General features: G+C 40.5%; 1 protein-coding gene and 1 pseudogene across 2 annotated transcripts in view; one reads left to right on the top strand and one right to left on the bottom strand.

Moving 5' to 3' along the window:
* The window catches only part of LOC134219842 (gustatory and pheromone receptor 33a-like), a 133,082-nt gene that overhangs the window by 16,245 nt on the left and 99,783 nt on the right, over window positions 1-17,054 (top strand). The window contains exon 1 of one of the 2 annotated variants that reach the window (XM_062698729.1): window positions 9,001-9,244. The exons of the other annotated variant lie outside the window; for it this stretch is intronic. Within the exon in view, the coding sequence (XP_062554713.1) occupies window positions 9,033-9,244 (212 nt within the window). The 5' untranslated portion in view covers window positions 9,001-9,032. Of the gene's footprint in view, window positions 1-9,000; window positions 9,245-17,054 lie in introns of those variants that run through there. 2 annotated transcript variants of the gene reach the window in all.
* LOC134227762 (uncharacterized) lies at window positions 223-2,353 on the bottom strand (annotated as a pseudogene).

The raw sequence follows: 17,054 nt of genomic DNA, 5'->3' as shown, positions 1-17,054 counted from the left end.
GAAAACTTTAAACATGAGAAAATCGAATAGAAAGTATTTCAAATTTATTTCAAAGCGAAAAGCATATAATGAAAATCATTGTGAAAAATTGATCAACGTGAACAATCCAACAGTTGCTGATGATGACTTGTGTCAGCTTAAAAAAGTAAAAGTAAGTGTAGAAAATCAAATACAAGTTCAAATTAACATTCAATTCTTAAACTTGTGATCGGTAACCACTGCTTAATTCCGTAGCTTTAGTTTCAATGCCTCAAGTAACTCCACCTTTTGTCGCTTCTGGTAAAGGTCTGCCGCAAGTTTATTTTCTCTTTCCTTCGCTCTCTTTTTCTTTCGCTGTTCAGTTTCTTCCTGCTTTTTCTTCCGCAGTTCTGCTTTTTCATTTCTTTGACGTTCAGTGTCTTCCTTTTTCTGACGCCTGATTAGTGCCTTTTCATTTTTCTGTTGCTCTGCTCGAACTTTTGCAAGAATTCGCTCATCCGCCTTTTCCTTTTTCTTTGCTATTTCATTTTCCTTTTCTTCTTCAAGCAGACGTATTTCCTCAAGACGCTCCGCTGCTGTCAATACCGGATGGTATTTTCGTTTGTAATTTTTGTGCCTGTTGCTTCTGCAAGGAGTTTGTGGTGGCCTCAGTAATTCAGAAATACTCATTTTACGATTTGCGACTTTTTCCGGATATTGTTCAGATTCTGCTGGAGAGGGACTTCCACTATCTTCCACCTCACCCATCTCCTCGATGAATGCTGAATTATCTTCACGGTTTGGTTCCTTCAATAGCAGAACTTCAAGATTTTCTACGCTAGGTCCCACAAACTGCGAATCGAAAGGTAGCAGCAACATCTCGTAGAGCTTTCTGATGATTTCCCCTTCTTCAGAATTGACAGATTCACGGCTAAATGTACATATGCGCTCTCTACCAATGCAATCTATCGCAGCTTGGATTGTCAAAGTAGGAATGATAATCGAATCTTCGAGAACACCATCATGCTCACCGATGTGATGGATGATCTCGGGGAGAGTATCAACTGTTTCTGATGATACTGGGACATTTCTATTCATCTCGCTAGAGACTAAAAGATTCGCTTCATTCTGCAACATTGACTTGGCAATACATTTTCCATAATCAACATGATTGGCTCCGAAGGGAAATAGACCGCATACCTTGAAACCGTTCTTGATACTGGACTTCTTGATTCCTTTATCCATTGCCTTTGCAGCACACCAGGAAAATGTTGCAACGAAAGATTCTCGCCTCCGTACTCCATCCGCCACTCCGAAACTGCACTCTGCCAAGCACTCTTGAGAGGCTTAAATATGGCGACGTCTGCTGGCTGCGTGATCCGAGTGGTATTAGGATACAACGCAATCAGCACGATACCCAAATCCAAACACAATTCGGCCACTTCAGCAGCAGTGTGTGACGAGTGACCGTCAACAAAATATAGCACGGGAAGTTTAACTTTGTTTTTCTGGAGATGGGGGTAGAACACATTCCGGATGTACAACATGAAGTTAGTGGTATCCATCCACCCTTTTGCACTTTTGCCTATTCCCCATTCGCCCGGGAATTTGCGTAGAACATCTGACGATAAACGCTGCATGGGAAGTATAACACCCGGAGGTACGACTGATCCATCCGCTCCGAACGTAAACATCACCGTTATATTTTTGTGACCGTCGGCATGCTCGCATTCATAAACGTTCTTGTTCCCACGGCTGGCCAACACAGTTTTCGTCTGTGGGTGTAAAAAGAATGATGTTTCATCGCCGTTGTAAATGCGGGAAGGATCCAATGCGGCTGCCATAAGACTATTATCTTCCAAGTAGGATGTGAGATTCACGAACCATCCGCGAATATCAGTCTCCTTCACCTTCGCGCTAGCGGATGATACAGTTTCAGGCTTACGGAATGCGATTTGACGATGACGACGTAGGAATCCCTTCATCCATTTTCGACCTACAACCGATCACAATCTTCGATATTATATTTCAAATAACGCTTGCAGTGCTTACCTGGAGTACTGTTTGTAAATGGATTGGATCGAGAATTTGCTTCACAGAAGGTTTTAACTTTATATATGAGCAGTTCCTTCACCACCGGAAAGCCCTTTTTCTCCATAGCAGCCAGATAGTCCACAAGTTTCTGCTCCTCGTCAGCTGTGAGTACCGTGTGTGGCCCTTTCCGTACTTTTTTGTGGTCCACTTGTCGCTTAGTCGGTAGCGAACGGTAGATTGCGGAATTCCATAAGCTTTACATGCTCCATACAGCGTCTTTTTGCTTGGAGGTCACCAGTTCCATGCAGCGGGAAATCGCTGCCTCGTTGTATTTATGTTCAGTTTTTGTTGCCGAATCCATTCTACATTGAATACGATATTACATTCTGTTTGAAATAGCAATAATGTATTAAATTTACCTGTTTACCACACCGAAAAACTATAAAAACTTTAAATGTTTGCGATATTTTTGCAGCTGTCAGATGTAAACATTGGAATGTCTCCACAATGGGAACATATGTATTTTTTCGTGCCAATAATGGCATAATAAGAAAAACTCATAAAAACGCGGATAAATGTCCAAAATTACATATTTTTAGCTAAAAATATATGTATTCAACGTTATTAGTAGCAAGTTTAGGAGTTTTATACTGTTTACCAATGGTTTTGAGCATTAAGAAAAAAAGACAAATGCTTGGAAAAAGTTAAGGAATTCAGCAAGGTGGCTCAACAATTTTTGAAAATGTGTTTTTTAGCCCATATTTAGCGATTCTACTAGGTTTTCTTATCTGAAATACAGTGTTTGTAGCAATTTAACTTTCTGTAATAGCTTTTGTTACATTATATGCTAATTTAGTGAAATAATAATGTAATTTATAACAGTACCACCATGGGGGGGTCCCGTAGCGTAGTTGGCTACACGTTCGCCTTACAAGCGAATGGTCATGGGTTCGATTCCCAGCCCTCCACTAAACCCTCGTCAGTCGACGGATCCGCAGCCCATACGGCGGCGTTCTGGGGTGCACGCCTTACCGTCACGGCTGCCTGATGACGACTGACAACTTGTTCTTCTCGGAGGCATTCCTCCAACGTTACCCGGATAAAAATGGCAACCGAACAATGCAACGATTATTGGATAGACGACATGGACAAACGGACACAATGGACTCACGATGAGATGGACAAGCAACGACAACAATAATGATAATGGAAAATCTAAAAATAGATTCTGTGTGGATTCTGGTAGCAGAATGCCACAGTAGATCTCGGCACAGTAGCGGTTAAGTAACACAGAGTGCCTACCAAATAAAGAAAGGAATAAAAAAAAAAAAAACAGTACCACCACTATTGGTACTACATCCACTAAGGGTACGGTTACCCTACCCGGGTAGAAACCGTGATATTGATAACAAAATATGATAACAAACTAATAGCTCAAGATATTGATAAGTTCTTGTTAATGGCAAAACCTGATATTTTTATGATATTTCGGTGCAATTTTTTGTTATTTTCGCCGCTTGTTATTTTTACTCTTATTTCAAACAAATTATTATCATGTTTTGTTATCAATATCACATTTTACTGTTAATGAGCCATTTTCGTCTACCCGGGTAGACTGGCATGCGATGTCAATTGGATTTGTCAGAAGCTTACGAAAGTTTTGCAACCAAAAAACAAATTACGACAGTTTTGCATCTAAGAAAAGAATCAAACCATTGTAATAAGGTGCTAATTTGATAATTATTATATTGATTAAATCTGACACTTACGCAACATGGCAACGAGGCGCACAATTTCAGTGTGTCTGTTGATTAAAACATTTCACATAACACGTTGTTGTTAATTTAATGTATCTATATCAAAGGTTCGTTACAAATTATCAGTTGCTTCAATATAAAACTGACCTCGGGTTTGGTCAGAAAATTAAACACTAATAAAACAAGACCCAACATTTTTTTAAAGCTGAATAAAGACCGGGAAAATTTGACAAAATTTATCGGGAAAAGCGAGAAAAACAGGGAATTTGAAAATCCAATTTCAGTGGCCACCCTGGGTGGGGTTTGATAGTGAGCGCTGTTGAATTCCTATAATAAGCTGCATGTATCCGCAAATAGGCCCCACCAAAGCGACCGTGTGCCACTCAAAGCGCACAAGCCCAAGTCTTGGTTGCAGGTGGGACACAAAACAGCCCTGGCACGACGGCCCTTCGATGAGACAGGAGGTTTGCGCAGGCCCAATAAGCCGCCTTTAAAAACAACTATTACGAACGACATAGAAGATAATACGACTCGATACAATCGGCAACGACCTAGGCGACGAATAAAGGATCGCGATTGGAAGCTTGGAACATGGAACTGCAAGTCACTAGGTTTCGCAGGTTGCGACTGGATGATGTATGATTAATTACTTCCCCGCAACTTCGACGTCGTGGCGCTGCAGGAGATTTGCTGAACAGGACAGGAATCGGCTTCATAGTGCTGGGTCTTACCCAACGTGTGATTGGGTGGCAGCCAATCAACGCAAGGATGTGCAAGCTGAGGATAAAAGCAACTATAGCATCATCAACGTGCACTGCCCACTCAAAGGGAGACCCGAGGACGAGAAAGAAGCGTTCTACGCACAGCTGGAGCAGACATACGATGGATGCCTACTGCGGGACGTTAAAATCGTCATCGGTGACATGAACGCACAGGTAGCAAGGGAGGAAATGTATAGACCGGTCATCGGACCGGATAGTCTCCACATCGAATCGTAAGAAAGCGACCAACGGTGCATAAACTTCGCAGCCTCCCGCGGAATGGTAGTCCGAAGCACCGTCTTCCCCAAAAATATCCGCAAGGCCTCATGGAAATCACCTAATAAAGAAACGGAGAACCAAATCGACCACGTTCTAATCGATGGTAAATTCTTCTCCGACATCACGAACGTCCGTACTTGCCGCAGTGCGAATATTGAATCTGACCACTACTCCATTGCAGTATGCGTGCGCTCAAAACTCTCGACGGTGTACAACACGCGTCGAAGTCGGACACCGCGGCTTAATATTGGGTGGCTACAAGACGTTAGGCTAGCCCTAGGATACGCGCAGCAGCTGTAAGTGGCACTCCCAACGGAAGAGCAGCTAGGTGCAGCGTCTCTTGAAGATGGCTGGAGAGATATTCGATCCGCCATTGGTAGCACCGCAACCACTGCGCTTGGTACGGTGCCCCGAATCAGAGAAACGACTGGTATGACGGCGAATGTGAGCAGTTAGTGGAAGAAATTGCGGGAGGGTAAACGAAGAACGATACAAAAGGGCGCGGACCAGCCAAAACTCGATTTTCCGGAGGAAAAAGCGCCAGCAGGAAGATCGAGACCTTGCAGAGACGTGAAGAGAAGTGAAGAATCGCGCTAGTAACACACGAAAGTTCTATGAGAAGTTAAACCGTTCACGTAAGGACCACGTGCCACAGCCTGATATGTGTAAGGACATAAACGGGAATCTTCTTTCGAACGAGCGTGAGGTGATCCAAAGGCGGCGGCAGCACTACGAAGAACACCTGAATGGCGACGTGGCAGACGAAGATGGCGGTATGGTGATGGACCTGGGAGAACGCGCGCAGGACATAATTCTACCGGCTCCGGATCTCCAGGAAATCCAGGAGGAGATTGGCCGGCTGAAGAACAACAAAGCCCCTGGGGTTGACCAACTACCAGGAGAGCTATTTAAACACGTTGGTGAGGCATTGACTAGAGCGCTGCATTGGGTCATTACCAAGATTTGGGAGGAGGAAGTTTTGCCGCAGGAGTGGATGGAAGGTGTCGTGTCGTGTGTCCCATCTACAAAAGGGCGATAAGCTGGATTGTAGCAACTACCGCGCAATCACATAGCTGAACGCCGCCTACAAGGTACTTTTTCAAATTTTATATCGTCGACTAGCACCAATTGCAAGAGAGCTCGTGGGGTAGTACCAGGCGGGTTTTATGGGCGAACGCTCCACCACGGACCAGGTATTCGCCATTCGCCAAGTACAGCAGAAATGCCGCGAATACAACGTGTCTACACATCATCTATTCATTTACTTCAAAGCCGCATATGATACAATCGATCGGGACCAGCTATGGCAGCTAATGCACGAGCACGGATTTCCGGATAAACTGACACGGTTGAGCAAAGCGACGATGGATCGGGTGATGTACGTAGTTCGAGTTTCAGGGGCATTCTCGAGTCCCTTCGAAACACGCAGAGGGTTACGGAAAGGTGCTGGTCTTTCGTGTCAGCTATTCAACATCGCTTTGGAAGGGGTAATACGAAGAGCAGGGATTAACAAAAGTGGTACAATTTTCAATAAGTCCGTTCAGCTATTTGGCTTCGCCGACGTCATAGATATTTCGGCACGGAGCTTTGAGAAGATGGAGGAAGCCTACACCAGACTGAAGAGGGAAGCTAAGCGGATCGAACTAGCCATCCACCGCGAGTTTGCATCGGTGGTGACGAAATCGAGGTGGTAGAAAAATTTGTTTATTTGGGCTCACTGGTGACTGCCGAAAATGATACCAGCAGAGAAATTCGGAGACGCATAGTGGCTGGAAATAGTACGTACTTTGGACTCCGCAAGACGCTCCGAGACGAATAGAGTTCGCCACCGTACTAAACTGAAAAATCTACAAAACCCTCATTAGACCGGTAGTCCTCTACGGACATGAGACCTGGACGATGCTCGTGGAGGACCAACGCGCACTTGGAGTTTTCGAAAGGAAAGTGCTGCGTACCATCTATGGTGGGGTGCAGATGACGGACGGTACGTGGAGGAGGCGAATGAACCACGAATTGCATGAGCTGCTGGGAGAACCATCCATCGTTCACACCGTGAAAATCGGACAACAGCGGTGGGCCGGGCACGTAGCTAGAATGTCGAGCAGTAACCCGATTGAAATGGTTTTCGACAACGATCGAGGCGAAGGCGAGGTGCGCAGCGGGCAAGGTGGATCGATCAGATGGAAAATGATTTGCGGACCCTCCGTAGACTGCGTGGTTGGCAACGTGTAGCCATGAATCAATATACTACACTGCCAAAAATATCTATATGAGATATATGTGTCGCTGTTATAAATTTTTGCAATAGCTCCACCCCAATATAATCGATATAGAACCACACGTGAATTAAATAATTGCTATTTCGAGACCACACATGAAGTTTATTTGGATATATATTTTATTAGTAGTTCGGGTGGAGAATGGTTATGTGTGCGCTGATATACATCATAAGTTAAATCTATAGATTTTTGCCAATAAATATGTGTGGATTTTTAGTAGTGTATATACTATACTATATATAATAGCCCTGTTTTTCTGTCCGGTGACTAGGCAACCAGACGCAGCACGCGGGGAAATTCTCACAAAAAATAAAATATTTGACACTTCAATTCTTTTTTACTATCAGATGCAGAAAACAAAACCAGTGACAACCTTAGACAACCAGACACAGCATTTGATGAAAAAAATCACAGACAACAGACATTGAAAATTTTGATTTTGTTAATGCAGGAATCTATTTCTTATTTAATCTACAAGCGTGAATAACACATGAACCGTCTATATTGAAAAAAAAAAACACTTGCCACTTTCATAACATTCTGAAATCAAATTCCACTTTATCATAGTTTTTATTATATTCTGTATTTCAATTAGCTAGAAATGGGTTCAAGTGGAATTTTAGATAAATTTGAGTAATGTGATTATTTACAACTCTTAACTTCCAGTCAATTGAATTTTAAGTTTTTTTATCATGCACAGGGCCGGATTTAGTCGGAGTGGGCCCCGGGGCCGACAGTTTGTGGGGCCACTAAAATGAAAAAAAAAAAAGGTTAGTTTTAGTACATCTCTTATATATAAAAATGAAATGGTCTGTGTTCGTATCCGCAGAACTCGAAAACGGCTGGATGGATTTTTTTCATTTCTTCAGCAGAAACATTCGTTATAGTTTCCGACGGGTTTATATCATATTTCCTAATGGGAAAATTACGAGTAAGGTTGAGCAAACCGTGAATAACTAAAATTGTGATTCCTATGCGAACTTTGCATGGGCAGTTCGGAATGCACATTCTCGCCTACTATGCAGGACAACGTCTGCTGGGTTAACTAGTAAGGTATATTTGGGGCCCAGGGCCACGGTCCACCGGAGCCCTCCCCCCATATATACATACACATTTTTGAAGCATTGCAGTTGCAGTTATTCGAACCATTTACTTTTTACTTTTTATCATTGCGTTTCTTCTTGCCATTTAATGTTCAATACTTAGTCTTTAGAATGAAAAAAACTATTCACTAAAACGCAAATTGAAAGTTTGAAGCGCATGGATGATTATGAATGTGTGTAGAAAATTATTCCCCTTTAATTTACCAAGTTGGTCCTGGATGGTCCCTTTGTGCAAATTGACTGGGTTTGCCGTCATCATTCACTATGTTTACATCATTCTTTATTAAGGGTAATGTAATTGAATTTACCCATTAATCTGATGGGAAATAATTAACACGGTGCACACTGTTCACCGCAAGTAACGACAGTTGCTCATTCGTTATTCACTGGGCCCCCAAATCGGTCGCAGAAGGCATTTCCGTGTTGTACTCGAAGTAGAAATTATCCATCATGCGATGGTTCGTGGTTAAGACCATTTACGACAGTGTCACACCTCTGTACTACGTTTTAAAACTAACGGGCCTAGCTGCAACCCCTTTTGATTCGAAATGCATCCCAAATTGGTATCGTGCAGTCTGGCCGTTTCTATATCTGGTCACGTTTTTAAGTTTCTACACCTATTTGGCACATATCAACCTCTTTCAACACAAATTTCCGAAGCTGTACAACTCAGATATTCTTGGCTCGTCAGATGCGGTTTATACGATTTTATTTTTGTTAATAGCTTGGTACACAGTGAGTGCATGTTTCATCGATGGTGAGAGAATAAAAAAAATCTTCAGATATCAACACGAAGTGGATTTAATGTTAGGAAAAATGAATGCAGAAACTGATCTGGTCCGTTTCCACCTGATACTGAGCATGACTGTACTGGTCTTCGAAGCGACACTAGTAGCTATGATTATGAACTATCATCTGTACTTTGCTGCTTTGGTGCAATTCGTTTCCTACGGTACAAAAAGGCAACTGGTATATTTTGCATTCATGCAATTATTTCTGCTTAACATGATCTACGGAACGGTGATGATGATCCTACCGAAGCAGAGGTTTGCAGCCATGAATCATGCTTTCAGGTGAGTTCTTTGCCGCTAAACTTATGTATGGTATTCCTCAGGTAGGTAGCTATTCGTCCCAATTAAATAAGGCTTATAGGTAAAATATGATTTCTGTTGATGCGTGCGAGCGCCAAAAATATGTATTGACTAGCGAGCTCATTGAAAAACATGAGGAATGAAAAGTGAAAAATTAGGAGCGAGGAGTGAGAAGTCTCACATTTCGCTTCTCATCTCTAATTTGACCTAATAACTTTCAATTCGGCTAGATGAATGTCGAACTAACGTGTTATTCCACCAAGTGGCATTCGGCCAAACGCTTACGCCTACTCATTGTTATAGGTGTTAATATGCGTGTTTACTGCTGAAAAAAATCACAAATATAAGAAACAAATCGAGCTGCACGGTGTTCAACAATGCTAAACTAGTAATTTATTGCATTTTACTCAATCAACTGTGAATAATCCTTCTTGCAAACAGCAACCATAATGGCATTCACGCAACTTATATCCAATTTGTTGTTTTTTTTTGTATATTTCAATGATTTGTAGTTTGCTTGGCTAGTTGGCTTAGCAAAAAGATTCTCTGCTTTGTAGTATACGAAGTTTCTGATCTGTATATGACTAGCGGCAGTGTATGTCTATTAAATTAATTATCTTGTTTAGGGCCCATTTATGTAGTTATGTGGATCGCATTTCAGAAAATACATTTGCTCAATGTCTTGTAGAAGCCATTTATCAATCAAATTTCTACTGCGTATGGGTGGAATGAATGCCTCACTAATCGATATTATAGAGGTTGAATAACTACTGTTCCGCATTTTCCCACCTTTGTCAAAACGTTTCCTGTTTGAAAATGTAGCCGGAACTCATGTTGTATCAATAACCGAAAACTATCATGTCAATGTGCGAACCATTCATATTAGCCTCTTCTCTCGCAAACCCCTGAGCTATGATCTGTTAACCCCACACACATTTGTCTCTGACCTGGTAAACAATGACTCCCACTGTGCGGGCGTGCAAACCAATTAAACGAGGAAACACCTTCCATTACAGTCCCGGCAGTCTGTTGATACCGACCAGACAGTTGCGTCTTTGCTTTGAGTCATGACGGTTCGCAAAACGAAAAGTGAAATTTTGAACCCGTACTACCAGATCACGACCATTCTTAAATGTTTCGGACTGTATCCGTTGGTCACGGATCCGGAAAAACGCGCACACCTTCGATACCAGTTGCTAAATGTTTCGATCATCCTAAGTACGATTGCGACGTACGGCTACGTTCTAGTGTTCCATTCCCTGCAGTCGGAAATCATCCGAGTGAACTCCGGTTCTGTGATCATCCAGCGGATGCTGGACATTTTCCATACCGCCCAATATGCCATGGGCGTTGTAGTACCGATTTTCGCTTTTTATATCCCAGACAAAACGCACCGAATGCTCCGAAAGCTGGAAGACATCAACGACACGATGCTGGAATTCGGTGGCCGACCAATCGCATCTGCGCTTGCCGCTTCCAGCAGAGTCGTTAAAATGATGCAGCTGGTTGCAATTGGCGTTCCGGTGGCCTGCTTAGTAGTGACGACTTTGCTGTGGAAAACGCTTCGTTTCAAACTTTCATTCAATTATGCGATTAAAATTACGAAGTTCGTTTGCTTTTGTTCCTACGCACTACTGTGGATGCAACCAACGCTACTAATGATGCTGATCCGTGCTCGGTTCTTGGCATTGAGTCGCATGGTGAGGTTAGTAAGATGGTGATTCAAATATTGATGTGTGATAGAAAAGTTATAGATATGTAGATTTGTTTGCTGATGGATGGTTTATTACAACGCAAGAAAATTATTATTATTTATTGTTATTTACGAGATTTTCGGCCCGTGGCCGGCTCATCTCGTGCAAGAAAATAAGTAATAGGTTTATGAGATAATAATTGATTTTTTTTATGGGATTGCATCAAAACGGCACCAACATTTCAAAACGGCGAAACTGCTTTTGCAAACAAGACTTCTGCACATCGCTGGTGGGCTAATTTGTGTCCACCCACTACTGCGTATGGGTGGATCCAGCGCCTTTGAATGAAAGAAGAGGATTTGCTGCTTCCATGAGTGATGTTGGATTGCGTGGTTGGGCTCAAATTAGCCAACCAGCGACGTGAGATCTCTTGATTACAAAAGCAGTTTCGCCCTTTTGAAATGTTGGTGCCGAAATGTGCTATGCTTTTATGTCCAAGGGAATTCGTATAACAAATTTACCAAATTCATAATTACTCAAATAATTCATTCCTTAATTCCTTAATTTCTTAATTCCTTAATTCCTTGATTCCTTGATTCCTTAATTCCTTAATTCCTTTATTTCTTAATTCCTTAATTCCTCAATTCCTTAATTCCTTAATTCCTTAATTCCTTAATTCCTTAATTCCTTAATTCCTTAATTCCTTAATCCCTTAATTCTTTAATTCTTTAATTCCTTAATTCCTTAATTCCTTAATTCCTTAATTCCTTAATTCCTTAATTCCTTAATTCCTTAATTCCTTAATTCCTTAATTCCTTAATTCCTTAATTCCTTAATTCCTTAATTCCTTAATTCCTTAATTCCTTAATTCCTTAACTCCTTAATTCCTTAATTCCTTAATTCCTTAATTCCTTAATTCCTTGATTCCTTAATTCCTTGATTCCTTAATTCCTGAATTCCTTAATTCCTTAATTCCTTGATTTCTTGATTCCTTAATTCCTTAATTCCTTAATTTCTTAATTCCTTAATTCCTCAATTCCTTAATTCCTTAATTCCTTAATTCCTTAATTCCTTATTTCCTTAATTCCATAATTCCTTAATTCCTTAATTCCTTAATTCCTTAATTCCTTAATTCCTTAATTCCTTAATTCCTTATTTCCTTAATTCCATAATTCCTTAATTCCTTAATTCCTTATCTCCTTAGTTCCTTAATTCCTCAATTGCTTAATTGCTTAATTCCTTAATTGCTTAATTCATTAATTCCTTAATTCCTAAATTCTTTAATTCCTTAATTCCTTAATTCCTTAATTCTTTAATTCCTTTATTCCTTAATTCCCTAATTCCTTAATTCCTTAATTCCTTAATTCCTTAATTCCTTAATTCCTTAATTCCTTAATTCCTTAATTCCTTAATTCCTTAATTCCTTAATTCCTTAATTCCTTAATTCCTTAATTCCTTAATTCCTTAATTCCTTAATTCCCTAATTCCTTAATTCCTTAATTCCATAATTCCTTAATTCCTTAATTCCTTAATTCCTTAATTCCTTAATTCCTTAATTCCTTAATTCCTTAACTCCTTAATTCCTTAATTCCTTAATTCCTTAACTTCTTAATTCCTTAATTCCTTAATTCCTTGATTCCTTAATCCAGGCCTGCCCAACCTTTTCAAGCCACGGGCCAATTTCCAGAATGGCCACTTGCTGGCGGGCCAAAAAATATTCGATACATATTTTTCATACATTTCAAAATACCCAAAGCAAAATATGGCATTTAGTTTTACAGAATGACTTAAATTGTTTAAAAAAGACTAAACACGATTTAATTACGTTTGAATAATCTTTTTTCAATCGAATTTTGCAAGCAGATAATGAAGATCAACAATTTTATTATTATTATTGTCTTTATTAATGAGGTTTTCGGCCCTTGACCGGTTCACCTCATGATAAGATCAACAATTACTTTTTACTGCTTTCATTATTGATGAGAGTTGTCCACACATATATGTACTTCTGGGAAGAGAAAATATCTTACGAAAGATGAGTCTTTCTAAAATTTAGATTTGAGCACGTTGCTGCATTGGAGGTCAATTATCTCCATTTGAAACATTCCTTTTTGACGTAACGTAGTTTTCAAATCTTCTGTGAAAACTCTAATTCTTCGCCGTGCTTTATGACAAACTAATATTACTGAAGGAGGTTTTTTTAGAGCACACCATTTCAACAGCAGTCGATATGCATTCCATAACAATTTCTCCGTTCAACTTCGGTGAATTTTTTTTGAATTAATAATAATCTACATTATTTAATTCCAATTCCATAACAATTTCTCCGTTCAACTTCGTTGAATTTATTTATTTTTAAATCAATAATAATCTACATTATTTATTAACCTTTCGGGACTCGCGCCATTGTAAAAACACCTTCGGAAAAAGCTCGCTTGTCATTCACAACAGGGGCGAGACCGAGTGAGCGATCCAGAACCATGCCGTCCCGGAGTGTTAATAAATAGAGTCCCGGAAAGTTAATAAATAATAAGAATGTGCTTCTCGAGCCAGAGAGAAAAACTTTCGGGCCGGTTATGAAGTATTCTTTCTAACACGCCGCGGGCCACAGAAAATGGAGCCAAGGGCCGCATCCGGCCCGCGGGCCGTACGTTGGGCAGCCCTGCCTTAATCCCTTAATTCATTAATTCCTTAATTCCCTAATTTCTTAATTCCTTATTTCCTCAATTCCTTAATTCCGTAATTCCTTAATTCCTTAATTCCTTAATTCCTTAATTCCTTAATTCCTTAATTCCTTAATTCCTTAATTCCTTAATTCCTTAATTCCTTAATTCCTTAAGGTCACTCCTGACGGAATCCAAGTTTCAAAGTGCTCGCGTTTTCGGGGACACCACTCGATACGGAGGCGGCGCACAACTGTCATTTTTATTTTTCACGGATGCTGCGACGCAGCAAAGCTGAAAGAATAAAAATGACAGTTGTGCGTTGCTTCCGTATCGAATGGTGTGCCCTTGAAAACGTGAGTACTTTGAAAATTGATTCCGTCAGGAGTGACCTTAATTCCCTAATTCCTTGATTACTTAATTCCTTAATTCCTTAATTCCTCAATTCCTAATTCCTTAATTCCTCAATTCCTTAATTCCTCACTGTAAGTACCAACCCATGCAAAAAGCGAGATTGTAAATCTGTATATGGACCGCTGAGAACCAGCCGGAATATGCCGTTTCACGGTTTTCGCAATATGTTGCTTGCAAGTCGTGCTGCACTGCTTCTATTAAAAAGCACACAATCGAGGCGTGAATCTACTTGCCCAATGTCCTGGTTGTGGACTGGCGACAAATTTAGGAACTAAGGAGCTTAATGATTAAGAATTTAGGAATTCAGGAATCTAGAAACTTGGAAATTCGCGGTTTCAGGAATTTATAAATTTGGGAATTCAGCAATTTATGAAATTAAGGATTCAGGAATTTATGAATTTAGGAATTTAGGATTTTGGGAATTTATGAATTTAGGAATTTATAATTTCGGAAGTTTAGGAATTTGTGAGTTGAGGAGTTTAGGAATTTGGTAGGAACTCAGGAATCCTCGTTAAATACCTTCTAGAGTTCTTCCAGAAAGTCTTGATGAAGCTCGTTTAAGAATTCTACCTGATGCCTTCCAGAAACCCATCGTGGAGATCCTCCAGGATTCCATTCAGGAGAATCCCACAGAAATTACTCCTGCAGTTCTTATATGAATTCTTCCTGGAGTTCAACCAGGAATTCCTCCTGGATTTCCTCAAGGAACTATACAAAGAGATCTTAGAGAGTTTCTACAGAAATTCCTTCTGCAGTTCCTCCAAGAATATCTCCTGAAGTTCAGCCAGAAATTCCAGCAATTCTTCCTAAGTTAACCAAGGAATTCCTCCTGAGAAGCCCATAACAATTTCTCCCACAAATGTGCCATGAAATTCTTCCGAAAATTCCTTCTCGAATTCCACCAAAAAATCCTCCTAGAGCTCCTACGATAACTCCACTCAGTTCCTTAGAAAAATCATCCTGAAAGTTCCACAAGCTTAGATTTCCTCCTGAAGTTGCTCAAGGAATTTTCCAAATTTAAAATTTCGTCGCCGAATGATTTTTTTCTTAAATTTGTCACTCGTAAAAGTTGTAACCGCCGTGATCAGCGACATGAGTTATTCCAAGAATTCCTGAATTTTTTGAAAAAAATTCCAGGGGGAATCTTGGAGGAGCTCCAAAAAGAATTTCTAAGATTCGTTCTGAATTCCTCAGGAATTGATTCTAAATTCCCACATGATTCATTCTGACAAGCACCCCCCCTCCCAATTTATTCTGAGTCCATCCCAAGAACTCGTTCTGAATACCCCCAGGAAATCATTCTGAATTCCCCCATGAAGTCATTCCTAATTCCCCCAGGAATTCATTCTGAGTTCTCCCAGGAATTCATTCTGAATGCCCTCAGGAATTCATTCTAAATTTCCTCAGGAACTCATGCTGAAATCTTCAATGAATTCATTTCGAACTCCCTCAGAATTTCATTCTGAATTCTCTATGAATCCTGAGATGCTCCGAGAATTCATCCTGATGTTCCAGGAATTTATCTTGAATCATCCCAGGAATTCATTCTGATTTCCACAATTTCCACCTATATTCCCTCATGTAATCATTCTGAATTCCCCCAGCATTCATTCTGAACTTCCCCAGGAGTTCATTTTAAATTCCCTCAGGAATTCATTTTGGAATCTCCCAGGAATTTATTCTGAACTCCCCCGAAAATTCATTTTGAAATCCCCCAGGAATTTATTCTGAACTCCCCAGAAAATTCATTCGGAATTCCCCCAAAAAATCATTCTGAATTCCCTCAGGATCCTGAGGCCCTCTAGGAATTCATCCTGAGCTAACCCAGGAATTCATTTTGATTTCCATCAGCAACTCATTCTGTCTTCCACCAGGAAATCATTCTGATTTCTCCCAGGAATCAATTCTGCTTCCCACTCGGAATTCAATCTGTATTTCTCCTGGAACTCATTCTGATTCCCCCCATTGAATTCATTCTGATTTCCTCTGGGATTCATTCTGATTTTCCCCAGGAATTCATTCTGAATTCCCCCAAGAATTCATTCTAATTTCGCCAGGAATTCATTCTAAATTCCCCCAGGAATTCATTCTGAATTCCCCCAGAAATTTATTCTGAATTCCCTAAGGAATTCTTCCTGGAGTTACTTCAGGAATGCCTTATTGGTTGAGTTCTTTTAGGAAATTCTTTCAGGAATTCTTCTTGATGCTCCACCGGAAATTACAACTGGAGTTCCTCCAGGATTCCCTCCTGAGTTCACCAAGGAATTCCTCCAGGGGTTCATGCAGGGATTCTATCTGGGGTTCATCCTGAATATCTTTTTGGAATTCCTACAGGAATCCTTGCTGGAGTTTTTTCAAAAAATCTTCTTAGAGTTCCTCCAGAAATTACTCCTGGAATTCCTCCAGGATTTCTTCATGGAGCTCTTCCATAAATTACCCCTGGAGTTCCTCCGGGAATTTCTCCTGGAGTTTCCGCAGGGATTCCTCCTGGAGTTCCTTCAGGATTTTTTTCAGGGATTATTCCAAGCGTCTATTCGGTAATTCTTCTTCACTTTCCTTCGGGAATCAATCTTTATGCTCCTCCAAGAATTCTAGCTGGGGTTCATCTAGGATATCTTTTGGGAGTTCTTACGGGAACCGTTCCAAAAATTCATCTTGGAGCTCCTCCAGAAATATGTTCCTCCAGAAGTTACTCCTGGAGTTCCCTCAGGATTTCCTTCTGGAATTTCTCTCAAAGTTTTTTTCTGGAGTTCTTCCAATTATTTCTCCTTCGATTCTTTGATCTTTCAGGAGTTCCTTATTAAGTTCTTTCTGGAATTCTTCTCAAAGTCTTCTTGGAGCTTCTCCAGCAATTCATCCCGGATTTTATCCAGTAATGCATCCTGGAGCTCCTGGTGAAGTTTCTTTAAAAGTTCATCTTTGAGTTTCTTTAGAAACTTATCTTGGACTTACTGCAGGAATTCTTGGAATAACTCACGTCTGATGGAATTCAGAATTAATTCCTGGAAGAATCCAGGAAGA

The sequence above is a fragment of the Armigeres subalbatus genome, chromosome 3, assembly GCF_024139115.2.
Source record: "Armigeres subalbatus isolate Guangzhou_Male chromosome 3, GZ_Asu_2, whole genome shotgun sequence".
NCBI classification, from domain to species: Eukaryota; Metazoa; Arthropoda; class Insecta; order Diptera; family Culicidae; genus Armigeres; species Armigeres subalbatus.
The sequence above is the reverse complement of the archived record's forward strand: the minus strand, read 5'-3'. Positions and strand labels throughout refer to the sequence as shown.